Raw genomic sequence first — 27,882 nt, forward strand, 5'->3', positions numbered from 1 at the left:
CTGGGGGATGAGACTCACTTGAGCTACACTTCTACATTTGCCTCCCCTTCATTGCAAAGTCAGATAGAAAGGGAGGTAGATGAAGAGGAAATTGGATTTTTGTTTTTGTTTTTGTTTTTATTTTTCCTGGAGCAATGTGCTGGATACTGATTTTTATTCCCCAACTTCCTGATTCCCACGTATCTGCAACTGACCTTGACCTGTGCTCTGGAACACCTGCTTCTACCACATATTCCTCAACAAGTTGAAAACCAAACACATGTTTGGGTCTTGTGGATTACCTGGATCTATTTCTATTTTCTTATTCAGACAAACTGCTATGTCCTTCGTAGCGAACCTCTAACAGAGGAAGTCCCTTGCATCCGAATATGCCTCTGATGGCAAAGGAGGGTGTTCCAGGGTGGCTTCCCGGGGTCGGAAGTATTGCTTCACTGACTCTGGCTGCTTAGAACAGAACTCGCTCCTGGCCAGAGCCCATTCCTGTTGCATGTCCTCAACCTGCCAGCTTGCTTTTGCATTGCTGGTCTCAACTTGCCTAATGAGAGTGCTGCTTTGCTTCAGAACACGAGCCTCCTCAGCCAGAAGAAGAAGCTGGAAGCTGATGTTGCCAGGATGCAGAAAGAAGCTGAAGAGGCAGTGCAGAGGTGTCAAAATGCAGAAGAGAAGGCCAAGAAGGCAGCCACTGAGGTGCGTTCATTGACTGACTGCTCATTCCTAACTTCCAGAGTTGACCAGGACAGTAGCCAGGGGGCAGAGGCAGATCTGCAGCCAAAGAGAATTCTATTGATTCTCCATACAGCCAGGAGGAGATTAGCTGACCCCTCTGTCTCTCTCTGTTTCCATTTTGAAAAATTAGGCCAATTAGCTCCTCCCTTCCAAACAGCTCAGACAATAAAAAGGAGCAGTTGAACTGCTATAAGCAAAACCTCATGAAAGGAAGAGATTTTTTTTTTTAAGTTAAGCCACTTTCAACTAGTGAATCAATATATCTGGAGTCTAAAAAATATCTTCTGTAAGTCCTTACAAATCACTATTTTCCTAGAGCCTGTGATGGTTTTATCGTGATGATCTGGAAAGCAAGCTTATTTCACTTATTTTTCCCAACCCATACTATTGCTTGAGTAGCACCATCCAGTTGGTAAATAAGGGTTTCAGGGCTGGTTTCGGGTTTCTTTATCTGCAAGTTTAACATTGTTGATGGGGGCGCTTTTTCTAAACGGCACTGAGCTCGGCGTTGGCAGCCAGCCTTGACTGAAACCATGGGAACTGGAGAATGGCCATTGCCAGGCGCCCCCCCGCGGACAGCTGTAGCACTTCTCTCAAAGGGCACAGTGAGCAGAAGGCAACACTCAGCACAAATATTAGCAGAGGGAGTTGGAAGGTCTGGCAAGTCCCAGTCCTGCTGAGCAGAGCGTGGACTTAGTTGCGGCCTCCACTCACCCCATCATGTGACTCTGTGTGGTCCATCAAACGCCCAGCTGTAGGCAGCAGCCCTGACTTTGCTCTGTGAATGGAAACTGATCCTCCTGATGAAAGGGGTATCAGAACTGGGGAGACAAGATACTCGATTAGATCTTATATTAGTCATTTTAAAATTCAGATGGAAAGAGCTCGAGTCTCTATTTGGCGGAGTTATTTGGCAGTTGAGGAACTAAACAAGACCTCTACACCAAATCCTGGGCACCAGATCACTGTAGAATGCAGCCCTCTCTAAGAATGGAGAAGCAGGCCTGTTACTCAGCTCTTTTGTATTTGTGTGTGTGTGTGTTTGTTTATTTTTGAGAGAGAGACAGACGGACAGATTGTGAGTGGGAGAGGGGTAGAGAGAGAGGGAGCTGTCAGCACAGAGCCCGATGCGGGGCTCGAACCCACGAACTGTGAGATGATTACCTGAGCTGAAGTTTGGTGCTTAACTGACTGAGCTACCCAGGCACTCCTCACTTAGCGGTTTTTGTATCAATGCAGACATTTCTGCTCTCTGATGGAAAAGAGGTGTGTGAAAGCTTGAACGTGGCCAAGAGAAAAATAATATTTTTAACATTTATAAAAATCAACATAGAGAAAAACGAATAAAAAGAGCGTCTACTCCAGCTTGGGAAATGTATGCAGCCACACATTATGAAGACTATACTTTACTGTGCCTTTATAAGGTTTTTGACAATGTTGAAAAATGAACTCACTACCTCTTCCCCCACCTTCTAATTCTCGCATAGTTCAGCTCTGAGTCCCAGCCCCACATAGCAGAACCCAGAGTTGCCTCCATAATTCATTCTTTGCCCTCACCATCTGCACAGACGTCTCACACTTAAATTATACAGATGGTTGGTAACCTGATAGACAGAGAAGCTTTGGCTGGGAGGACAGTGTTCTTACATTAAATGCACTGAGAGATTCATGAACCAGTTCTTAATAATTTCATCGAGACATCAAGCCCTTGTACACATAGCCAAAGCCAAGAGCAGGCTCACAAACAAGAATTAACCTTCCTTGTGCCAGAATATTGGCACCGAGAGCATCTGTAGCTGCCAAATTCCTGGAGCCTAAACTTGTTTGCTGTTGTGAATCACAGAATGATAAAAGAGAGATGTGATAGATCTTGGTGGGCATGCTTCCATACTTTTCCTGGGGCATGACATTATAGGACGCATCCTGGGCTCTGTTCAGTTCAAAGCTGTTGGTTCAGTTGGTCGTCTTTCTTTCAATACAGATGTTGTGCAGCGTTCATGCAGTACTGCATCTCTGGTCTGTTTCTGCCGACCCTTACCCCTCATCTCTGGTAGCTGATGTCATATTGATTGCCATATCTTTAACAAACTTGAGGGTGGCCCAGGTTAGGGACAGAGCAGTGGGAGGAGATTGATACACAGGGGAAGTCATGATAACTAGTTAGATAAGGACCTGAAGATTGTGGGCAGAAATGTGAAGGTCATTGGCTGCCTTGCTTATCACAGTCCCTTTCTTTCTGTTTTAGGCAGCAAACGTATCCGAAGAACTGAAGAAAGAGCAAGATACAAATGCCCACTTGGAGAAGATGAGGAAGAATATGGAGCAGACAATTAAAGACTTACAAAAAAGACTGAATGAGGCTGACCAGACTGCCCTGATGGGGCATAGAAAGCAAATCCAGAAACTAGAATCTAGGGTAGGTGTTTGTCTGGGTAATCCTGGGGTCATGACAACTCCCAGTTCAAGGCCTTATTGTCCTGGGATATCATTCCAAATGTTCCCTAGCTCTCTCATCACTTCTGCTGTTAGTACTTCTAGATCGTTAATAGTGTCAGATCTCAATATATTCATTCGTTCTTGCTTGACCTTGGGCCATCAACTAAGAGCGTCCTTGGGCTGGACAAACTCTGCCTTCCTTCTTCCTGTTAAGTGAGGCATCCCTTCCCTTTCAGCCACACCAACTCTAGGCTCCCCACAGCCAGGGCTACTCACTATTTCCAGATATACTCTCGCAGCCTTGCTTCTAGGCTTCTGTTCTGTTATTTCCTCTGCAGAGAAAGCCCATTTTTTAACAGCCAGAGAAAGGGAGAAGGGGGAAAACTAAATCAAGGATCAAGAAATGCTGAGTGAAGATGTAGGAGGGGCTGACAGAAATGATGTAGCACCTGCCTTCAGGGAGCTTAACAAGAAATAGGAAGATATATCTTGAAAATAGGGTTTTTAAAAATATTGGATCAATTTCGATGACTATGTACAAGTTGGATGACAAATGCTAGAAGGATAGGAAGAATATTTGACTGGGACTTGATGGTTCAGAAGGGCCTCTGAAAATTGCTTTTGTACATTAATGGTATACGCGTACAGTAGAATTCTAATGCACATCTAAGGTACATCCATATAATCATGCTAATTAAAAAGGACTGAGAAGGGCTCTGTAATACATTCTGGAGAGCGCATCTAGCAGTATGATCATGATAAAAGGCACAGGCAATAGACAGAGTCTACAGCCTTTTGTGCAAGAGGGGAGTAATATAGAAGACAGGTGTACATACAAATTTTTTTTGTATTTTCATAAAGAAGTGGTGACAGAATAAAACAAAAACTAATGAAAATAGCCGCCGTAGGAGGAGAACACAGAAATGAAACATAGACCTTCTGAATGAAACTTGTTTCATTGCTTTGATGGCAAAATCATATAAAACATTTACATGATTCATAATTATTTTTAAAAACCACGTTTAAACCAAAGAGCAGAATAAAGCAAATCAATCTGTAAAATGTTAAGACAAATGGAAACAACCGAAGCTAACTGTATATCAAGTTGAGGGGCATAAAACAGACACAAAAGAATTATTCCTAGTGTCTTTTAAACATAGTGCTTTGTGGGGCGCCTGGGTGGCTTAGTCGGTTAAGCGAACGACTTTCGCCTAGGTCACGATCTCGCGGTTCGTGGGCTCGAGCCCTGCGTCGGGCTCTGGGCTGACTGCCAGCTCAGAGCCTGGAGCCTGTTTCAGTCTGTGACTCCCTCTCTCTCTGACCCTCCGCTGCTCACGCTGTCTCTCTCTCTCCTAGAAATAAATAAAACATTTAAAAAACAAAAAACAAAAAAAAACATAGTGCTTTGTACATCCCTCATGGAATATATCTAAGGACAAAAGAAAAAAATCAAAGCAAACTGCACATCTAGTTTCAAATTATAGCATCTTTTTAAAAATTTTCTTAAGTGTTTATTTATTTTTGAGAAAGAGGGAAGAGCAGAAGAGGGGGAGACAGAGAATCCAAAGCAAGTTATGCACAATCAGCACAAAGCCCAACGTGGGGCTCGAACCCACGAACTGTGTGATTGTCACCTGAGCCGAAGTTGGATGCTCAACTTACTGAGCCATTCAGGTGCCCTCAAATGACAGTATCTTATCATTAACACTATCTAAGGTTAATATAATTCTTTAACCAATAATTATTTAATCTTGATTGTATAAGAACTAAGATTTTTAGTAGAAGAAAAAAAACCATATAGGTATAACATTAAAGAACTTAGAATATGTGTCTTTTCCCTAATTAAAAAAATACATGAATGATACTGGTATTTCCCATCCAAATTTAAGATTGTAGGATTTAATTCTGTTTCCGATTATTGTTTGTCCACCGTTAAGCCTTGAATCCGTGCTAACTCAGTGGCAGTGAGCTTCTGAACATCAGCTGATACTAAGGAATTATGATTACTTTTTGTAAACCATTATCATAATATTACTATTTGTTAGGATTACATAACAAAATATTTACAGGTGAAATTATATGATGTCTAGGATTTGATACAATAAAGTGATTTTCCCTGAGGTTTTTTAATCAGTTTAAACACACACACACATCCACACATGAGAAAACGTTAAAGGGGGGCCTCGTAGTCTCCTATCCCAACTGATAGAACTATGTTAAGTTCCTATACAATCGGGGTTTAGATTTTTTTAATGGGCTTTGTCCACAAGGAACTTGCATACCTGCTGACTTGCCCTCTCTGAGGAAGAACAAGGACAGTATGTCTGAATAAGAGATGAGGTCAGACATTCTAAGCACACTCATGCCCTGGGGCATTGGACTTTGCAATTTTGAAAGGGGAGTCAAAAAGGTCACATTGAGAAGGTGGCATTTGTGTCAAGAAGAAGGCAGGGGTGCCTGGGTGGCTCAGTGGGTTAAGTGTCCAACTTCAGCTCAGGTCATGATCGCACGGATCGTGAGTTTGAGCCCTGTGTCAGGCTCTGTGCTGACAGCTCAGAACCTGGAGCCTGCTTTGATTCTGTGTCTCCCTCTCTCTCTGCCCCTCCCCTGCTCCTGCTCTGTCTCTCTTTCTCTTAAAAATAGTAACAAAAAACCTTTAAAAATGTTAAAAGAAAAGGCAGCCACAGAGCATTAGGCATCTAGAGGAAGAGAAGGAGAGGCAACACCCTTCCTCCATCAACTCTCTCCATCCCTTTGTTATATTTCTCCAGCTTTGCACAGTGGAAGTATCATCGCCGATGAGGTTTATCTGAGGCACGATTATTGCTAATCGTTTTATTTCTCCAAATCGCATCTCACCATCAAACGTATTCTCTATCTTAGTTTGTGTGTTTCTTCTTGTTAAAACATATGCTTACACAGCGGAGAAACTTCTGTTTATTCTTTTTCACTGCTGCCTCCCTGGCCTTGGGGTCCCGTGTGCGGTAGGCATAAAATATTTGTCGAATAACGTTATGCTGACCTTGCCTGTATGACTGTGAGGCTTCAGGCAGATTGTCTGTGCTATTGCCCTCCCGCAAAACGGGGCTGTCCGGCAGGGTGGGTCGTATCTGCCACATAGACTCAAGGTCAGATTTCAGGGAGTCATGGCTGAATATGGAGGAAGAAACTTAAGATCGGGTAGTACATTGTCCTAATCCCTGAAGTGTGTGCTGTATAGCTTATTCTCTGCATACCTACCGTTCATACACAGGGGTGTGTGTAACGTTGTAATCTCACAGGAAAAATACCACGTCCGCATGGATGAGCGTTTAAATGGTCCTTTTTTATTAATTTTTTTTAATGTTTTTATTTATTTCTAGGAGAGAGAGAGAGAGACAGCGTGAGCAGGGGAGGGTCAGAGAGAGAGGGAGTCACAGACTGAAACAGGCTCCAGGCTCTGAGCTGGCGGTCAGCACAGAGCCCGACGCGGGGCTCGAACCCACGAACTGCGAGATCATGACCTAGGCGAAAGTCGGACGCTTAACCGACTAAGCCACCCAGGCGCCCCTCAATGGTCCTTTTACAAACTCACATAACTCAACCACCTCCCTTTTGGCGAGGCAGTGTCCCCCCGACAGGCTGCGCTGCTTAGCCACTGCCAGAAAGAGAGCGGACCCATCTCTCTTGACGACTTTGCTCTATTTCAAACGATGGAGCCGACTGGCAGATTCGCTGCCACCCCGGCTTGCTGGCTGCCGGCCTGCGGTCTGAGGTCAGGGTTTCGTTGCAGGTTCGAGCCCTGGAAGGTGAAGTGGAGGACGAAATCCGCCGCAGGGCGGAGGCCCAGAGGGGAGCCCGCAGGCTGCAGCGCTGCCTCAAGGAGCTGACCTATCAGGTACTCGGGGAAACTGCCCCCTGCTGGTGCGCTGGCGCAGGTGCTGCTTCAAGCCTGAAAGGGCCTCCGAGGCGGGCTGTTCTTTCCCTTGTTTGTGCTGCTCGTTCAGCTGTAGACGCTGACTGGCAGGCGCGGCGCTCCTGTGCCGTGAGGGCTTTGGGTCGGTCCCTTTTCAGAGCTCTCAGGAAGCAAAATGTGAGCGCCAGTTGCAATTAGAAGGGAAAAGCTATTTATACCAGGCTTATTTTTGCACACATAACGTCTGGGGCGCTCGCAGAAAGATGCCTTCCTGTGAGAGGCTGAGTGAGAACAATGTGTAAATGAAGTGGCTGACGGAGGGAGAGCTGGGGTGGCTCCCAGGCCAGCACGCTCCATGGGACACCGGCGACATCGGAGCCGGAGACACGCTCCCTCCCATATTCTGGTTGCACAGACACTCCAGGCCCCTGAGGACTCCGCTCGGTACCTGGGCCAGGTGCTGACTGCTAAATACGGCCCTGCGGAGCTTGCAGGTTCTTTTCCTGGGAGCTAACGCGGGTCTCAAGCAAATAAGGGAAAAGAGATGGGAAGACTTCTTACCAGCAGTTAATGCATTTCCAAAGCAACCGTATAATCCTTCACCTTCATTTTCATTTTCTAACCTTTCTTCCCTTTTCTTCAAATGGAGGGGACCACAGAGTCTATGAGCGCAGAGGCGCTGTGCTGTGTGCCCTTCTGCGGCCCGGCGTCTTCCTGGCACAGACTAGGCGTCCATGTTGCGGTTGTTGAGCACAGATGCCAGAGGTCACTCCCTAGCCCTCTCCTGCTGCACCGTACAGCTTATGTCAGTGAGAGGACAAATTCCTTCCCGCCACCCGCTTTCACAGCAATGTTGGCAGTATGAACGCCAGATCTGCCAGTCCCGGTTCTGTTCCTGAGGCTAAGCTGTTGTTAGAGACGCCAGTGTCTTCCTTCCTTGCAGCGGGAAGGACAGCGTCGATAAGAAAGCAGTACATTTCAGAAGCGGCATCTTGGGCTAATTAAGATGAAATGAGCTCCTTGCACAGCTCTTCTTTACCGAAGCAGTGGTTCTCTTCTAAGACGAGTTAGTCTGACACTCCTTTAGACAATGCTAGTTCTTTCAAAACCACTCCTGGGGTGTGTGGCTCAGGAAGTAAACACCTTGGGCGCATGAAAGATGCCTTATTCTACCCTTCTTTTGAGGGAGGTGAGGAAGCCACCTACGCGGAGGGTGTCACATGCTGCTTGTTAATAATGTTGGGGTTTTTCTTCTTTTTAGTTTCCTGCGGATTACACTTACATTTGTCCCCCTCTGAAGACAAGTTCATTATAGAACAAAACACCAAAGGCTGTACTTTTTTGGTTTTCATTGTCCCAAAGAATGCATTCTTGTTCCATTGTGTTTTATCTTTGCTTCTTCATAGAAATAGCCTTGTTGTTTCCCTTTGTACTAGTACGGAAGTATAGTTCTTAATCTCCTCTAAGTGTCTGCACAATACTTACAGTATATCTCTTCAATTATGCAATGATTTTCTGCTGTTAAATCGGATACCACCTCCTGAGCACCTATTTAACGCAAGGTATTAAGCTAGGCCCTGTGACTTTAAAGAGACGGGAGGGAGCGCTCCGCATGCCTTGGTATCAATACCTGTTTTTGAAATAAGCCAGATAGATGCTGGCTCAATCCGATCTCTTCTCCTTTAACATCAAAATAACCACCAGGACTATGAGGCAGGGTGTTTTGTGATAGTACGTCATTGGTGCCAATTGAAAATGTCATTTCAAAAGGGGCATAAATACGGTTTTCATTTCCTAGGAAATATCCTCTGGGAAGACCCTACTGCATTGGAAAGGGAATCAAGTGTGACCCCATATGGCCAGTCCCCACGGAGCATTTATCTTGCCCTGTATGTCCCTCTAACGTTTGGAAACCCATCCTGTTTTCTCTCTCCAGGACCTAGAATAATGTGCAATAAAGCAGGACGTAGGACTAGGGACTGACAACCATTATAGCAGGTACAGTCTTTCTGTCCCCTCCCATCCACCTGCTCCGTTTTATCTTCCACCGCTCTCTATATTCAAGGATCTATGTATAGATGTTATTTAATCCTTACAAATCTAATTACAAATATAGTGTCTTCATTTCTAGAGTTAAGGAAACAAAATGTGCTTTGAGGTAGCTTCTCCAGGAGCCAGATGACAGGATGCAGTTTGAGAAGCATAAGAGATTTATCCGACATAACACCTGGGAAAGACAACGGGGGCTGCAGGCAGGATCAGGGCAGAGAAAGCCTTTAGACCACAATGCGAGTCTGATACCGTGAAAGGAAAGGGTGAAGCAGGGAGGATGGGATGGGAGCTTCACATTGTAGCGCATCCCCTCGGAGCAGTCTCCAGCACAAAGGTTGCCTGGGAAGGAGGCCTATGTTGGGCGGAAATGGGCAGGCCCTGGTCATTTCTGGGTGGGTTATTGGCCCGGGAGCGGGGGGGGGGGGGGGGGGGGGGGGGGGGGGGGGGGAGGCTGGCCTGCCTGGGGAGTGGTGATCTCAGTGTAAATGCTACAGCAGATCCCAAAGGCACTGCAGTTGGAGGTTTTCAGGGAAAGTGCTCTCCTCACTGCTAAATGGCAAGTTCTTTGCTTGAAGGGAAATCTGAGCCCCTGGCAACCCTGGCTACCACAGTGATGGAATGCCTCAGGGCTGAGATGTGAGCCTGAGCCTAACAAAGGCTTTGCCTTTTCAAGTGGGAGGAGCTCATTAACATCAGCAACCACTTCCAGCCTTCTTCGGTTTTCTTCTCCGTAGCTTCCTTTACCACAAAGAAAATTTACTTGCCTCAGTAAATTGGTTTAAAGCAATTAAACCTCTCTTGGTCTTAGAACTTCCTATAAGCACATAATTCTATGAATCTTCAGATTTCTTAAACCTGGGAGGGAGAGGGACAGGCAGATGAAAACCGAGTAGAGTTTGTTGAAAAGGTAGACCTGTCTCATTTTCTTATGTCTTTGGTCCCTGCCTTGGTAAGTTGAAATGAGTATCTACTATCAGACTGTACTTTTAGGTGGGGTGGGGGAGTAGTCTAGGCCATAGAAATGGCTTGGCTAAAGCTTTATTTATTTACTTATGTATTTATTTATATTGAGATAAAGCTGGCATATAACATTACATTAGTGTTGTGTGTACAATGTACTAATTTGATGTTTGTTTACATTGTGAAATGATTATCACAAGTTTAGCTAACATCCATCACCACACGTAACTATAATTTTTTTTCTTGTGCTAAGAACTCTTAAGATTTACTCTCTTACTGACTTATAAATATACAGCATCATATTAACTATAGTCACCATGCTCAACTGCATTCCGAGGACTTACTCATCCTATAACTGGAATTTTGTACCCCTTGACCACCTTGACCCATTTCCCCCACCCCCATAGACCCTTGCCTTTGGCAACCACAGATTCTTTTTTTGGTTCATGTGAGTTTGGTTTTTTAGATTTTACATATGGGTGAGATCATATATTATTTGTCTTTCTCTGACTTCTTTCATGAGTGTAAACCCTTAAGGATTACAAGTGGCATGACCCCCTCCTTTTTATAGCTGAATAATATTCCATTGTACATGTAGCACATTTTCTTTAGTCATTTGTTGATGGACACTTAGGTTATTTCCATGTCTTGGCTATTGTAAATAACGCTGTCACGAACATGGGTTATTTCAAGATAGTGATTTTGGTTCCTTCATATCAGTAACAGAAGTGGAATTGCTGAATCATATGGTAGTTCTATTTTCCATTTTTTTGAGGAAGCTCCATACTGTTTTCCACCTTGATTGCACCAATTTATATCCTCAACAATAGTGCACAAGGGTTCCCTTTTCTCCACACTCTCATCAACACTTGTCATTTCTTGTCCTTTTGATATCTCATTATGAGTTTGATTTGCGTGTCCTTGATGGTAAGTGATGTTGAGCACCTATTCATGTTCCTATTGGCCATTTGTATACCTTCTTTGAAAAAAATCTCTCTTCAGATCCTCTGTTCATTTGAAACAAAGCAGATGAACGTAGGGGAAGCGAAGGAAAAATAAGCTAAAAACTGAGAGACAAACTATAAGAGACTCTTAAATGCAGAGAACAAACTGAGGGTTGCTGGAGGGGTGTTGGGGGGGGGATGGGCTAAATGGATGATGGGCATTAAGGAGGACACTTGTTGGGATGAGCACTGGGTGTCATATGTAAACGATGAGTCACTAAATTCTCCTGAAACCATTACCACAGTGTTAACTAGTTTGGACTTAAGTAAAATTTTAAAAAATTTAAAAATAAGATTCTAGTACAATTAATGTATAGTGTTATATTAGTTTCAGGTGTGTAATATAGTGATTCAGCAATTCCATGCATTACTCACTGCTCATTGAGATAAGTATACTCTCTTAATCCCTTTCACATATTTCACCCATTCCCCCTACCCATCTCCCATCTGGTAACTACCTGTTTGTTCTCTATATTTAAGAGTCTGTTGTTGGGTTTTTTTGTTTTGTTTTTAATTTCTTTCTTTCTTGTTTGTTCAGTTTCTTAAATTCCACATATGAATGAAATCGTATGGTATTTGTCTCCCTCTGACTTATTTCACTTAGCATTATACCCTTTAGATCCATCTATGTTGTTGCACATGGCAAGATTTCATTCTTTTTTTTGTAACTGAGTAATATTCCATTGCGTACATATACATCTTTATCCATGCTTGATTTGATGGACAATTGGATTGCTTCCATATTTTGGCTATTAAAAATAATGCTGCAATAAACATAAAGGCGCATATGTCTTTGCAAATTAGTGCTTTCATATTCTTTTAAATACCCAATAGTGGAAGTATTGGATTCAGGTCCTCTGCCCTTTAATTTATTCAAGAAACTTTCTATTGTTTTCCACAGTGTCTATGCTAGTTTGCATTCCCACCAACAGTACATGAAGGTTCCTGTTTCTCCACATCTTTGTCAATACTTGTGTCTTGAGTTTTTGATTATAGCCATTTTGACTCTCTGAAGTGATACCCCATAGTTGCTTTGATTTCCATTTCCCTGATAATTAATGATGTTGAGCATCTTTACATGTTTCTGTTCCTCTGCCCATTTTTTAAAGCATATTTTTTGTTTCCTGTTTTGCTTGGTTATTCAGTCATATGAGTTCTTTATGTATTTGAGATATGAATCCCTTATCAGGTATATGATTTAAAAATATTTCCTCCCATTCCATAGGTTGCCTTTTCATTTTTTTGATGGCTTCCTTTGCCGTATAGAGATTTTTTTGTAGTTTACTGTAGTCCGCTTATTTATTTTTGTATCTGTTGCCATTGTTTTTTATGTCAAATCCAAATTTCATGGCTGAGACCAATTTCAAGGAGCTTACCCTCTGTTTTCTTCTAGGAATTTTATGGTTTCATGGTTTCACATATAGCCATTTTGAGCTAATTTTGTGTATAGTTTTTAAATTTTGTGTATAGTATAAGAAAGAGGTCTAGTGTCATTCTTTTGCATATGGGTATCCAATTTTCCCAGCACCATTTATTGAGGAGGCTACCCTTGCATATTCTTAGCTCCTTTGTCATAAATTAAGTGATCATATGTGTGTGGGTTTATTTCTTCACTTTATATTTTGTTTCATTGATCCATATGCCTGTTTTTTATGTCAATACCATACTGTTTTGACTACTATAGTTTTATAATACAGTTTGAAATCAGGACGCATGATGCCTTGAGTTTTCTTCTTCTTTCTCAAGATTCCTTTGGCTGTTAGAGGTCTTTTGTTATTCCATACAAATTTTCAAGTTGTTCTGTGAAAAATGCAACTGAAATTGTGAAAGGGACTATGCTGAATCTATGACTTGCTATAGGTAATAAGGATATTTTAACAATATTAATTCTTCCAATCCCTGAGCATAAAATAGCTTTTCATTTTACTTGTGTCTTCTTAAATTTCTTTCATGAATGTTTTACAGTTTTCAGAGCACAGGTCTTTCACTTCTTTAATGTTGATTTTGCATCTGCAATTTTACTTAATCAGTTTATCATTTATAACAGTTTTTGATTGGGTCTTTAGGGTTTTTGTTTTGTTACATATACTATTAAATTATCTGCAAATCAAGACATTTTACTTCCTTTCTGATTTGGAAGACTTCTATTTCTTTTTCTTGCCTAATTTTGCTGCTGGGACTTCCAGTAATATGTTGAATAAAAGTGGTGAGAGTAGGCATCTGTTTCATTCCTGATCTCAGAGGAATATCTCTCCATTTTTCTCCATTGAGTATGATGTTAGCTGTGTGCCTTTTATATATGGCCTTTATTCTGTTGAGATACAACCCTCTATACACACATTACTGAGAGGTCTTATCATGAATGGATATTGAATTTTGTCAAATGATTTTTCTGCATGTATTGAGATGTTCATATGATTTCTATATTTTATTTTGTTAACGTGGTATATCACATTGATTTGCAGATGTCAAACCATCCTTTCATCCTTGGAATAAATCCAATTTGATTATGGTATATGATCCTTTTAATGTATTGCTGAATTCAGTTTGTTAATATTTTGTTGAAAAGTTTTGTATTTATATGCATCAGGGATATTGACCTATAGTTTTCAGTTTTTTTCCGTCCTTCCTCCCTCCCTCCCTCCCTTCCTTCCTTCCTTCTCTCTCTCTCTCTCTCTCTCTCTCTCTCTCTCTCTCTCAGTTTTGATATCGGGCAATGCTGGTCTCCTAAAAGAAGCTTGGAAGTGTTCCCTCTTCTTCAATTTTTTAGAAAGAATTTGGGAATGACTGGTATTAATTCTTCTTTAAACATTTGATAGAATTTACCAGTGAAGCCATCTGGTCCTGGACTTTTATTTGTTGGGAGGTTTTTGATTACTAATCCAACTTTCTTACTAGTAATTGGTCTGTTAAGATATTTTTTGATATTGTACTTGATTTATATTTATCATTTTTATTTTTTATCATAATAATTATACTCTTTAATCCCCATCTGCTATTCCCGCATCCTTTCACCCACCTTCCTCTAGTAACCACTGTTTGTTCTCTATAGTTGAGTCTGTTTCTTGTTTTTTCTCTCTCCCTTTCTTTTCCTTTACACACCACATTTTCTTTATCCATTCATCTATCAAAGGACGCTTGAGCTGCTCCCGTAGTTGAGCTACTGTAAATAACGCTGCAGTAAACATAGGGGTGCATGTATCTCTCTGAATTGGTGTTTTTGTATTTTTGGTTAAATACCCGGTAGTGCAATTCGTGGGATGCAGGATACTTCTATTTTCAATTTTTTGAGGAACCTCCATACAAAATAGTACAAAATACCACAATGGCTGCACCAATTTGCATTCCCAGCAACAGTGCAAGAGGCTTCCTTTTCCCTACATCCTTGACAACATCTGTTGTTTCTTGTAACTTTGATATCCTCAGATTTTCTGTTTATTCATGATTCAGTCTTGGTAGGTTGTGTGTCCTAAGAATTTATCTATTTCTTTAGGTTGTCCAAATTTTCAGCATATAATTGTTTATAATAGTCTCTTATGATCCTTTGTATTTCTGTGGTATCACTTGTAATGTCTCCTCCTTCAATTCTAATTGTATTTGTTTGAGTCTTCTCTCTCTTTTCTTGGTGAGTCTAGCTAAAAGTTTATCAATTTTATTTAAAATATTTTTGTTGAAATATAAGTGATTCATTTCATGTGTACAACATAGTGATTTGACAACTCTAGATGTAATGCTATGTTCTCCACAAGTGTAGCTACCATCCGGCACCATATAATGCCATTGCAATACCATTGACTATAATCCCTATATGTCTTTTATCCCATGACTCATTCGTTGCAAAATTGGAAGCCTGTACCTCCCACTCCCTTTACCCCTTTTTGTCCATTACACACACACACACACACACACACACACACACACACACACACTGGCAACCACCAGTTCTCTGTGTTTAAGATTCTGTTTTTGCTATTTTTGTTAGTTCATTTTGTTTTTTAGATTCCACATATAATTGAAACCATATGGTGTTTGTCTTTGTCTTATTTCACTTAGCAAAATACTCTAGGTCCATCCATGTTGCTGCAAATGGTAAGATTGCATCTTTTTTATGGCTGAGTAATATTCCATTGTATCTATATACCACATTTTCTTTATCCATTCATTTATGGCTGGATACTTAGGTATTTCTATATCTTGGTCATTGTAAATAATGCTGCAGTAAACATAAGGCTGCATATGTCTTCACAAATTAGTGTTTTTGTAGTCTTTGGGTAAACACCCAGTAGTGGAATTACTGGATTATATGGTATTTCTGTTTTTGATTGTTTTAGAAACCTCCATACTGTTTTCCATAGTAGCTGCACCAGTTTATATTCCCACCAATAGTGGAATATAAAGAGGTGAAAAGAAACCCTCCACATCCTTGCCAACACTTGTTTCTTGTGTTTTTGATTTTAGCCATTCTGATAGGTGTAAGGTGATATCTCATAGGAGTTTTGATTTGCATTTCCTTGATAATTAGTGATGTTGATAATCTTTTCATGTGTCTATTGGCTATCTATATGCCTTCTTTGGAAAAATGTCTATTCAGGTCCTCTGCCCATTTTAAATCAGACTATTTGCATTTTTGGGCATTGAGTTATATAATTGTTGGGCATATAATTGTTTACAGTAGTTTCTATGATCCTTTGTATTTCTGTGGTATCAGTTGTAATGTCTCCTCTTTCATTTCTATTTTTATCTGCATCCTTTCTCTCTCTCTCTTTTTTGATGAGTCCAGCTACACATTATCAATTTTGTTTATCTTTAAAAAAATAGCTCTTAGTTTTGTGTTTTTTTCATTGTCTTTTTAGTCTTTATTTTATTTATTTTCATTCTGATCTTTGTTATTTCCTTCCTTCTGCTAACTTCAGTATTTCTTCTTCTATTTCCTTAAGGCATAAAGTTCAATTGTTTGAGATCTTTATTCATTCCTTTTTTTAATTTTTTAATTTATTTTTTCTTTCATATTTTATTGTCAAGATGGTTTCCATATAACACCTAGTGATCATCCCAACAAGCGCCCTCCTCCATGCCCTTCACCCCTCTTCCCCTTTCCCCCACCCCCATGAATCCTGTTTGTTCTTGGTATTCAAGAGTCTCTCATGGTTTGTATACAGTCTATTAATTCCATCTGGTCTAATGTTTTATTTAAGGATTATATTTCCTGAATGATTTGCTGTCAGTATGATCTATCTGTTGATAAAAAAGTGGGAATTAAAGTTCCCTACTTTTATTGTATTGCTGTTTATTTACCCTTTTAGGTCTGTTAATATTTGCTTTATATATGTAGATATACCTATATTGGTGCATAGATATTTACAAATGCTGTATCCTCTTATTGAATTTAGCCTTCTATCATTATATAATGACCTTTGTCTCTTATTGAGATCTTTGTCTTAATATCTATTTTGTCTGATGTAAGTATAGGTACTCCACCTTCATTTTGGTTAACGTTTGCATGGATCATCTTGTTGCATTACTTCAGACTTTTAGTCTGTGTGTCTTTAGATCTGAAGTGTCACGTAAGCAGCAGATAGAGGAGTTTCCTTTCTGTATCCATTCAACCACTCTGGTTTTTTTTTTTAACAGCTCTGTCTTTTGATTAGAAAATTTGATCCACTTATACTTAAAGTAATTATTGATAGGTATGCACATAATTGCAATTTTATTAGTTTTCTGGCTGTTTTGTAATTCCTTTATTACTTGCTTCTTTTGCCCCTTTGTGATTTGATGATTTTATGTAGTATGTTTACATTCTTTTCTCTTTATCTTTTGTTTGTCTAATATAAGTTTCTGCTTTGTGGTTACCATGAGGCTTACAGGAAACAACATGTATTTATAATAGTTTATTTTAAACTTCAATTGGGATGCAGTCTCAAGCTCTACACTTTAATCTCCTCCCTGACCACATTTTATGTCATAATTTACATATTTTTTATCCTATATATTCACTAACAGATATGGAAGTTGGTTTTTACTATTTTTATCGATACTAGATTACTAGATACATAAGTGATTTACCCACCACCAAACATTATATTATTCTGAATATATATGTACATATATATGCATATTCATTTTCCTATTATTAATTAGTGCCCATTCATTTCAGCGTATAGGAGTTTCTTTAACATTTCTTATAAGGCCAGCCTAATGGTCTGAACTCCCTTAACTTTTGCTTGTCTGGAAAACTGTTTCTCTCTCTTTCAGTTTTGAAGGACATCTTTGCCAGGTAATGTCGAAGGCCAGCTCCAGCAGGTCCAGGGGTCCCTGAAGGATGGACGGTGTCAGCGAGAGAGAGAGTGAGAGAGCCCTGAGATCCTTTCTGATCACCAGGCAGGCATCTCCGTCCTGTCGGTTTTGGTGTCTTTATTTATAGGTCAAATGTTAACACGGCATCAGGAAATGGAATTTTTACAGTGGATAGCTCTTTGTGATAAGATGTTTTTGGAAAATGTACAGAAACAGGTTTTACAGAAGTCTTCTTGAAGAACTGCTCCAATTATAGTGAGGTTGAGTAACTAAGAAAATAACAAGGTGTTCACATTTTAATGACGTTAAGATTAAGTCATAGGTTTGTAGATACGCTTATCCATCCTCATCACAGCTGTAAGGGAAGGTGTTTGTGGAATGTAGGCCTTAGGGAAGGGGCTGCTATACACCATCAGTTAGCAAAGGTGTATGAACTAACTTATCTTCTGTCCTTCTAAGTCAGGCTCTTAGTCTCCAGGCAAGACTTGATTTTCCAGTTATATTCTTTACAGCACCGAAGAGCCAAGCATACCTTTAAAGAGTTTAGCTTATTCCCAATACATAGAATAGCCTCTTCGAGGGCATTTACCTTTGTGTCTAGTTTTATGATTTCTAGAATAGCTAGGGCATGAAAGACATTTTTGGTTAGTTGATTGAGTTATATGAACATATTGGACTAACACAACAGAATTGTACATTTAAAGGTCAATTTTTTATGACTAGGAGTCATTAGCCTGTTCATAGCTCAAGGGAAAGTATGGAGGGAAACAGGACCTTCTGGAGACACGATGTCTGTTCTCATAATCAAAAGAAGAAGTTCCCACAATAAGTTCCTTCACAAGGTGCAATCATCATACCAGAGCCGGAATAAGGGGACAAGTCACTCCCGATATTGATCAACAAGGTACCTTAGGGGTCAGTGCTCAAGCAGAAATAATTGAGTGGGGGTGGCTATCGGTCGTCATCTGATTGGCAAGAGACCGTGCAAACTTGCTTTAACCTCACCAGGAGTTTTCTCAACTAGTGGGCTCAGAATGGCTCCCAACAAGATAAAGTATTCTTAATTGGGTAGGGTTTTAGTTTTCGTTTTTCCTTTTAATACTTTGAATGTATTGTACTATTCTCTTTTGGCCTGGAAAGTTTTTGCTGAAAAATCTGTTTATACAGTCCTATGGGGTTAACAAGTTGTTTTTCTCTTGCTACTTTTAAGATTCTCTCCTTGTCTTTGACAATTTAGTATTATGTGTTTTGGTGTGGTGGGTGTCTTTGGGTTCATTTCATTTGAAAGTCTCTGAACTTTCTGGATCTGGATGTCTGTTTCTTTCCCCAGGTTAGGGAAGTTTTCAGCCATTATTTTTTCAAAATTTTGCCCTTCTCTCTCTTTATTCTCCCTCTGGGACTCCTAGAGTGCAAAAGTTGGTCTGCTTGACGTTCTTCCATAAGTCTCTTAAGCTATCACTCTTTTTCATTCTTGATCTTTTTGCTGTTCTGATGAGATGAATTCCACTGCCCTGTATTCAAGCTCATGTATCCTTTCTTGTTTCACCTAGTCTGATGTTGAACCCCCTGTTGTACTTTTCAGTCCACTTATTATATTTTTCATCGCTGCGATTCTGTTTGATACTTTCTTATATTTTCTCTCTGCTGAAATTTTCACTTCATCCATGCATTGTTCTCCTGAGCCTGGTGAGCATCCTTATGACCATTGTTTCAAACTCTTTATCGAGTAAATCACTTATTTCTTTTTCTGAGATTTTATTTTGCTCTTATGTTTGAAACACATTCCTCTATTTCTTTATTTCCTTTAACTTTCTGCTTGATTTCTATCCATTAGGTAAAACAGCTACCTCTCCCAGAAGTGAAAGAGTGGTCTCATGTAGGACATGATCCTTATTGTTCAACAATGCTCTAGCTCTTTGTTGTTTCCAAAACCTTTGTCATTGTCCAAGCAATCTTCTTTGTTCATAGTGGCTCCGCATAGTTTAGGGTGTCCTAACCTATTGGTATCCAAAAGGGGAGGATCTCAGTACCTGGCTGCAGGCTGATTGGAATCTGGATCCTCAGGTAGGAGCTTTTAAAATATGCATATAAACCTCTTCTAGGGGAAGACTGGGAGATGGCCATTTCTGTCATATTTCTGGTGAGTCTTGGGGTAATAACCCTTTAATAACTGTTTCTTTGTTTGCTGCTATACCATGGGACCTGTGAACAGAAGCCCTGCTGGTCACTAGAACCAGGCTATCAAGGGATGTGTCATCTGGGCAACAGCCACAAAACCCAGGGCACCAGACCTGTGCACAAGCTCCTTTCTTGGCAGTACTGGCAAGCTAGAGTGGGGAAGATAGCATACATTTGGCCCCCACTACCCTTCCCAGTCTCTGAGTATTAATGTATGTTAAATTAGAAGCCAGCTTCTCAATGACAGCTACTAAGTTAAATGAATTGGTCTCTTTTACAGAAAGATGGCATTTCAGTATTCTTCTTCTGTACTGTGACATGGCAGGAGAGGGGGCAGCTGGCTAAGCATTATTTCTTTTTGTTGTAATCCTATGAGACCCATGGATATAAGTACCACTGGCTACCAGAGTCATGCCTTCATGGGGTATTTTCTGGGCAGCAGCCACAAAACCAGGGCACTAAACATGCAGAAGCCCCCTTTATGAGAGATATCAGCAACCTGGAGTGAGGCAGAGGGCAAGTGTGAATGATGCCTACCTGCCTTTCCAGTCTCTGCAGACTATTGCAGTCAACCCCTTGAGGTGTGTTAAATTAGAAGCCTTCCTTAGGCTGCAGCTACTAAGATAAGCAAATAATCCTCTTTTGTGGAAAGACTTGGTGTTTGTTTCCTGGGTGCTGTGTCCAGGGGGGATATTGACTAAACTTACAGAGGAGGGAATAAGTAAGAGAACTGTGAGGTAATAGGAGATGAGTTTAATTGGAGTGGAGAAAGTTTGTGGAAGGCACTGGAAGGTCAGTGTAAAGACTATGAAAGTCACCAAAGGTGTTGACATTTGATGAAACAAGTAATATGAAAACACTTGATCAGCAGGGGACAGGTATTGATTAAATCAGTGTCTTGGATAGCCTGGGTGGCTCAGTTGGTTAAGTGTCTGACTCTTAATTTTGGCTCCGATCATAGTTTTCTAGTTTCGTGAGTTCAGGTCCCACATGGGGCTCTGTACTGGCAGCACAGAGGTTGCTTGGGATTCTCTCCCTCCCTCTTTCTCTGCCCCTCCCCCATTCATGCTATCTCTATCTCAGAACAAACAAAAAATCATTATCTCAACCATTAGCCAATTGAGATATTCTTCTTTTGGAAAGTTCAACAGCTCCAAAGTGGAGATACTCTAGTTAAAAAGGGCATGGGAAAGTGGGGGACATGCAGAGACTTACCTACCTGTGTGCCTCTCCCCTCCTATCTCCTCAGAACACTCAGGGCTCTGTAGAGCACAGCTGAGAAGCACTATCTTACTAGATTTCTTTTGTCCAGCCTAAGCCTGGATTGCAATGGAAGCAGTGAGAATGTACACACCAAGGTCCCCACAGCTCATAGAATTTTCCTCACTCTCTGCTGATGCCCCCACCACAATTCCAGAAGACTTACCTTTTCTATAATTCCGTTACCCAAAGCCATGTTGATTAGAAAGTTCAAGGGGAAGAGTTGGTTTGATTAGTGGTAGGAGAGGATTGGTTTCTAGTTTTACACACGCAGATTCTGTTATAATGGTACTTCATTCCTACTGAGAAACCACAGGCTGGTATAGCTTGGTTAGGATGAGAGTGCTCTTAGGAGAATTGACTGTCATTGCTAATTTCTTAGAAATAACAATAAGTCAAGTCAGGCTCATTTTTCAAATCACAACTCAAGTTGGTTAGTAAAGTTTCTAACCAAGACACTGGGGTGGCTCTGTCAGCTGAGAGCCTGACTTGGGCTCAGGTCATGATCTCACAGTCTGTGGGTTTCAGCCCCATGTAGGGCTCTGTGCTGACAGTGCAGTCTGCTTCAGATTCTCTGAGTGGGTGGAGGGACGGAGGGAGAGGGAAACATTCTTTCCCTCTCCCTCTCAAAAATTAAAAAAATAAAAAATAAAATAAATTTACTAACTTTCATTTTTCATGAGGCTACTCCCAATGCAGACTGCTGGATCATTCAAATCACTTTCATACACCTATCTATGCGTTTCAGGCAGAGGATGACAAGAAAAATCTGAGCAGGATGCAGACTCTGATGGATAAACTGCAGCTAAAAGTACAAAGTTATAAGCAGCAAATGGAGGCAGCAGTAAGTACCTGGGGGCCATTACAGCCTCATGGATTTCCCAGCCATTGTTTTTGATTAATGGAGATAGGTAAGCACTTTGTCAGAGAGGACCAGCTCAGCTTAAAATCTGTTCATTCTTTAGTTTTTCTCAAACTAGAATTATCACCCATGCTCAGAAAATTGGTACTCTTTCCTTCAGGGAGCCAGAGCTCTCACCCTTAACCTTGTGGTTACACCCAGATGTGTGCATTGCAAGAAATGAGTCAAGTAAAAACATGATATCATATAGGGATGGCAAATTTTGGGCCAGATAGTCACCCTGGGGCCTTCCTCACTCCAAAAAATTTGGGGTGAGTATAAATGTGGTTCACAGTCCTTTTTCCTCATGAGCCTGAACATAACTATGGCCAAAATCATCATCATTTGAAATGTACTTACCAACCCTGGTTGCCAACCCATAGCTACATAGAATGTAATTCATAAGTACCATATATATTGGCTTATACCTAATAATCTCTCTTCAAGGGTTTTGAATTCATTATTTAAATAATTTGGGCTAAAACACTGCTATGTGTAATAATTACCTGTTGACTTATATAATTTTAAAGATAAGCCCCCTTCAGTCAGAGGTAAACTAGAATGTTTAACTGATTGCAAAACAATTGTGGTTTTTCTAACATGTAAGATGCCTGTGAAAACCATACTACATCCAATTAGTGAAACGTGCTGAGCAAGTTCTAAATTTCCAGAGAACAATGGTTATAAAAATGGATATTGTGCCTGCTAGAAAGTCTGAATCCTTATATATTATACCAAAATATATTCCATTCAATACTCAGAAGTTTATATTCCTTTCACACATTTTTCAACCTTCTCATGTCAAAGCAGAGAAAATGACTATGTAGGCACAGGGATATTTTTTCATTTTTTTATTTTTATAGGAAGCACAAGCCAATCAATATCTTTCCAAGTATAAGAAGCAGCAACATGAGTTGAACGAAGCTAAGGAAAGGGCAGAGATAGCAGAATCTCAAGTCAATAAACTCAAGATTAAAGCAAAAGACTTTACAAAAAAGGTATGTCAGATATTCAACTTTGTTCTAATTCTTTTAATTTTCTTAATGTTTTTTATTTATTTCTGAGAGGGAGACACAAAACCCCAAATAGGCTCCAGGCTCTGAGCTTGCTGTCAGCACAGAGCCCGACGCAGGGCTCGAACCCACGAACCGTGAAATCATGACCTGAGCTGAAGTCGGACACTCAACCGACTGAGCCCCCGAGGCTCAACTTTGTTCTAATTCTTAAAGTGTGGGTGTCTAGGGCTCATGTCATCTGATGAGTAGAACAAGAAATTTCTTTTTTTTTTTTCTCTCTCTTTAAAGTCTTCCCTATTTACTAAGTTCTCCTTGTCCAGGTAATATTAAGTGCTAAGCATTTGGGTGGATTACACATTGTATTTATACTTCTCAAATGCTTAATTCCAGGTGAACTTATAGGTTCTGAGTTCCAGGCCCTAGATTCACTTTTATAAAACAGTCAGGGGGCACCTGCCTGGCTCAGTCATTTATGCATCTGACTTCAGCTCAGGTCATTATCTCCTGGTTCATGAGTTTGAACCCCGCATCAGGGTCTAACTTTACTAGCAGAGTGGCAGCATGACAAAGACCACTGAACACTGGGCTTGTTGGGGCCAGGATGTGTTTGGGTTACTATAACAGAATGCCAGAGACTGGGTGGCTTATAAACAACAAACATTTCTCACAGCTCTTTAGGCTGGGAAGTCCAGGATCGTGATGCTGGCAGATTCAATATCTGGTGAGGGCCACTTCCTCATAGATAGCTCTTTTCTCAATGTGTCCTCACACATAGTGCAAGGGTCAGGGCCGTGGGGGGGAGGGAGGAAGCTCTCTGGGGATTTTTTTTTTTTATAAGGCACTAATCCCATTCATAAGAACTCCACTCTCATACTTAAAGCCCCACCTCCTAACACCAGCACTGTGGGGACTGAGATTTCAACAGATGAATTTTGAGGTTATACTAACATTTGGACCATAGGAAGCTCAGCTTTCTTGCTGAGATTTGCCAGAACACAGGGTTTTTAAATGAGGTCTAGCTTTAGGAGAAATTAAAGAACATTGGATAAGACATTCACAGTCCTTTATGGAATGCCTATAGAACACTTAGCACAGATAGTCACCTTTTCATTTTTAAAAAATTGGTACCTGCCTGGTTTTATTATAAACGAATTACTAATAACACTGCAAGATAAGTAAACAGGGCTGCCCATAGTAAATACTACCTGGAGGGAGGTCAAAATCATCTCTTTTGAAGGAGAATCTAAAAGTTGGTTGTATTGAATAGGTTTAGATCTAAAGATGAGGCGCTTGGGTCATTGGCACACTCCAGAAAGTTCTCACTGATGCCTGAATAGTTGTCTTAGGGATAAAGCCTACGTGCAAAGGTCCTCGAGTGGTTTGAACCCCAGCCACAATTTGAGAGGGTCATGGCATTGGTCTTGGGTGCATACAAATCAATATGCCTGCCCCTCCACTGCACATAACAGTTTTGTTTGGGGAAATGCCTCACACAGGCTACATTGGCACTCAGCTGCAGGAGGTCAAAAGGGCTGCAAAACAGATGTTCGACTTTGTCACAGTTGTTTCCGACAAAGAATAAAATAAGTGCAGCAGAAATGGCTTCTGAGAGGCGCCAGATGAATAGGAAAGCCATCCTTGGCAGTGCGAGGACTAATTGTTTCCCATTTACAGAGGGAAAGCCTGAAAATCTTCAGCTGTCATAAACCAAGTGAAAACGTTTTCTGATAGAATTGTAGGTCTGGGCTGTGAAGCCAGTTGGTGATATGGCCACCACTTTTCCCTTTCTTTTGTGGAGGGCACTGTCTTCCCTGGCAAGGCTTGGCAAGCAGAAAATTCAGAGTACCCAAGCACGTCCTTCAGATGAATTACCTGTGTCTGCTTTCTGTAATGCACATAATTGCCTCAATTCCCCATATGCCTTTGAAGCTAATGAGGAGTTGGCTAAGGTCTGCTTACTCCGGAAAGGATTGGGCTTGGTTCTGGGTGTGTGTGCCACGGAGGAAAGTCACAGGAATTCACAGAACACACTCATATTGCTTTTCAGGCTCATGAAGAACAAGCAGTCCTTGCTCATGAAAAACAGAAGTTGGGCAAGTACAAGGATGGTACGATTTAATGGCTGAAAACTTAAGTTGCATTTGAAACAAGTTTATGTGGTATGAAATGCAGTTTAAACAAGGTGATTAGAAAATGTAGTAGAGTATCCTTGCTTCCCCAGGTTAATGGGGATTTTTTTTGGTCCTCAAATACAAGTAAACATTTTACATAGAAGATTAAATAATATGAGTCTTTTAAATTCTCAAGTTAAATACGTATTGCCTCAATGCATAATATTTATGGATGACACGTACAATGAGCCCTAGGTATGTTGGTAAATTATTACTGAAGTTAATGAATTTTGCTGGACTCATCCAACAATAAATCTATATTTTTAGGCACTAATGGTGGGAGTTGATCAACTTTTCTCTTAGCACTGTAAGTTACATATAGTCACAGGCACTTAGAATTATAGATAAAATCCTCCTAATCTATACTTGGGTGGACTATATGCTAGTGCATTTTTCAACACTGAAACATCTTCTCAGATAAGACAATCAGTTTAGTGTTCGGTGGAATGCTGGCTTTGTATGGTGCCAGTGTAGCTAAGCGAGAGATACATTTCTTGGATTTCCTCTCTGTTTGTTCTGGATTGCAGTTGGTCACAAGAGAAATTTTCACTACGTTTGAGAGGAAGTGGTAAAGATGCAGCTGTTCATTTTATGCTGTTAAGGTCGTGGTATGGCCCCAGGCACTGTGATACCTGGCAAATATAACCCTAGCCCAAAAGAGTGAGTTGGCAATGAAGATCCCTCCTTCAGCTTCAGACTCCTGGCCAAGTGTGGGCCTGGAGGCCCTGAGAGGCACAAGTTCCAGTTTGTTCTTAGGGATTTCAATTCATCCTCACTCCACATCTAGCTCTCCTTCCTGATCACTAGAACAGCTGGCCTACAGCTACCTTAAGTACAGCCCCAGATGCAGAGAGGACAGCCTGACCTGGACTTCTGGGCATTGGTGAAGAACTGTGTAAGGTTGATTCTATATAATAAATCTTTATTCTAGCATTCTCAGCAGTGAACCTCTGTGACCCAACCCTGACTCATACAGGTGGTTCCAATAATAATTCAAGGCTCGACAGCATTCAAGGACCCAAGTGCATTCTTGCCTGCCATCCTGAATTTATTGACTTTAGTCTTTCTCTATGTCCCTCCTCCTCACTGTAAGAAGACGATAGTAGATCTGAGCATTTGCTACTGCCATTTAAAGTTTTTCTTTATAATGATGTCAATACTTTACAGTTTATGATGAATACCTGTCATACCATTGAAGCAAACACTTAGAGACAATTGGACCGGGTAGCATTAACATATAATTCAAGGCTGATTTTCTCCCATAAACTATAGCGTCAAAACTTGATTAAGTCACAAAAATCCTGGTTACTTTTGTTTCTTATAAATTGATTAAAATTAAAGGGAAGCGATCAAGTCAGCTGGGCTATCCATTCTGCCTTTGCATAAAAATTTATGTGGAAATCTAAATTTATTATAAGGCTGATTAACAACATGACAACTGAGCCAGAAGAGTGAATCAAATTATCTTCATAGTTAATGTCACTCAGCTACGCAAACCTAGTGTTGGAAGGTATAACCTAACCCCAGAGATGTCAATTCTTGAGTTGATAGGACCCTTTGCTCTAGGCAATCTTGGAGATACTGACATTTTTAGACTTTGGAGTCCCTAAGACTCACCTTACTAAATTTAGTTTGGTTAAACTGATATTAACTATTCATATAAAACTGAAGTACAATACCTTAGCATAGCAATTGTTCTTTTTCACCAAGGTGATTTCTGCTTCTGTGTGCTCTCTCACCCATCATTAGTTGATCAGATTTTGAATCAACACTTAGTGATAATTTCTTCCAAGATCTTGATGGGAGTCTCACTGTGGCCTCTTTGGCTGATGGAATTGGAATCCTTGGCATTCAGGCATTCATAATCTTGATGCAGCTAGGGAGTTGTGAGTGATGGTTAGGACTTGAAGAGTAAATGTTATAGTGGAAAAGACAATGGTTGCAAGTTTTTCCAATGGTGAAGAGAGAATAAGTGAAGTCACTGGATATTAAGGATGGTCACCATGTGTTAAAGCAGTCCTGCTTCATGTCCTGTACTGTCTGGGTGTTTTGAAAGAGCCTAGAACCAAGAAAAATGGGACTTTACATGGCCATTGTTCATGTCAGAATACCCATTTTTATCTTAAGCATTTAATGATGGTACTGTTTTGTCTTGGCTTGGGGAGAGGGGAGCTCTAAGGCTATTGTTTGCATCTATAATCAGGGATCCATGAGACAGTTATAAGTAGCTATGAAGTCTCAATTTTAATCTCCCTCCTAGATTAGTTCCTGAGTTTTTAACCAGTAGAAAATGAAGTTTACTCCACTCTTTGCTCTCATTTATATTCTGATTAATGGACTCACAAAAGGTGTACAGCAGCAAAAAGTTTAAACTCCATTTTATGTAACTGAATTTGCAATCAAACTATAATTTGCAAGTAAATTCAGTCCCCAAGGAGCGTAGAAGTGGCTGGAAAAGTATAGATGGCCAGCCATCTGAATCTGGCCAGAAACTGTAATTTGCTTTTCTCTACTTTGTATTTCTTTTGACTTCTATTCAGTCCCATGCTTCCATCGGAAGAATAAATACATTGGTGCACCATCATATGAAGTGCCATTGGATATCTCTATAAATAACAGTAGGAAGTGAGAAGAGCAGCCACTTATTTAAGTAGCACAGGTTTAATTATAGACATTGGAAAAAGTCCTAATTGTATTTTTATCCTGTTAAGTTATCCTGTGATCCCTCTCGCCCTTTTTTTCCCCTCTATAAAAGTCTTGCATGATGATATGTGAATCAATCACCTTTTCACAGTAGCATTCTTATACTATCAATGGTTTGATAAAGGTAAGACCTTACCTTGTTTTCTTCTGTATCATTAGCAGTGTTGGCTCTCTCATCAGTAGAGACAGAATACTTTTCTACAGGGAAAAAAGAAACACTTAAAAACAATCTCTTTGCAAACACTCAGCTTCCTACTTATTCCTACCTCAGTACAATTATGTTGTT

The 27,882-nt window shown here is 40.6% G+C and overlaps 2 protein-coding genes and 1 non-coding gene across 3 annotated transcripts in view; 2 read left to right on the forward strand and 1 right to left on the reverse strand.

Moving 5' to 3' along the window:
- The window catches only part of MYH15 (myosin heavy chain 15), a 150,882-nt gene extending 125,143 nt beyond the window's left edge, over window positions 1-25,739 (forward strand). The window contains exons 36-42 of the mRNA XM_039244987.1: window positions 562-687; window positions 2,972-3,142; window positions 6,935-7,039; window positions 21,554-21,649; window positions 22,570-22,704; window positions 24,770-24,830; window positions 25,421-25,739. Of these exons, the coding sequence (XP_039100918.1) occupies window positions 562-687; window positions 2,972-3,142; window positions 6,935-7,039; window positions 21,554-21,649; window positions 22,570-22,704; window positions 24,770-24,830; window positions 25,421-25,452 (726 nt within the window). The 3' untranslated portion in view covers window positions 25,453-25,739. The remainder of the gene's footprint in view (window positions 1-561; window positions 688-2,971; window positions 3,143-6,934; window positions 7,040-21,553; window positions 21,650-22,569; window positions 22,705-24,769; window positions 24,831-25,420) is intronic.
- LOC120240284 lies at window positions 5,932-6,077 on the forward strand. Its single transcript, XR_005530623.1, has one exon. It is a non-coding gene; the product is annotated as a U4 spliceosomal RNA (small nuclear RNA).
- A 919-nt stretch (window positions 25,740-26,658) lies between the features above and the next one.
- Window positions 26,659-27,882, reverse strand: part of HHLA2 (HERV-H LTR-associating 2) — a 33,797-nt gene continuing 32,573 nt past the window's right edge. Inside the window, 2 exon segments of the mRNA XM_039244972.1 lie at window positions 26,659-26,769; window positions 27,733-27,794. Of these exon segments, the coding sequence (XP_039100903.1) occupies window positions 26,659-26,769; window positions 27,733-27,794 (173 nt within the window).

Source organism: Hyaena hyaena, unplaced genomic scaffold, assembly GCF_003009895.1.
Source record: "Hyaena hyaena isolate Hyena2069 unplaced genomic scaffold, ASM300989v1 scaffold_251, whole genome shotgun sequence".
Lineage (NCBI taxonomy): Eukaryota > Metazoa > Chordata > Mammalia > Carnivora > Hyaenidae > Hyaena > Hyaena hyaena.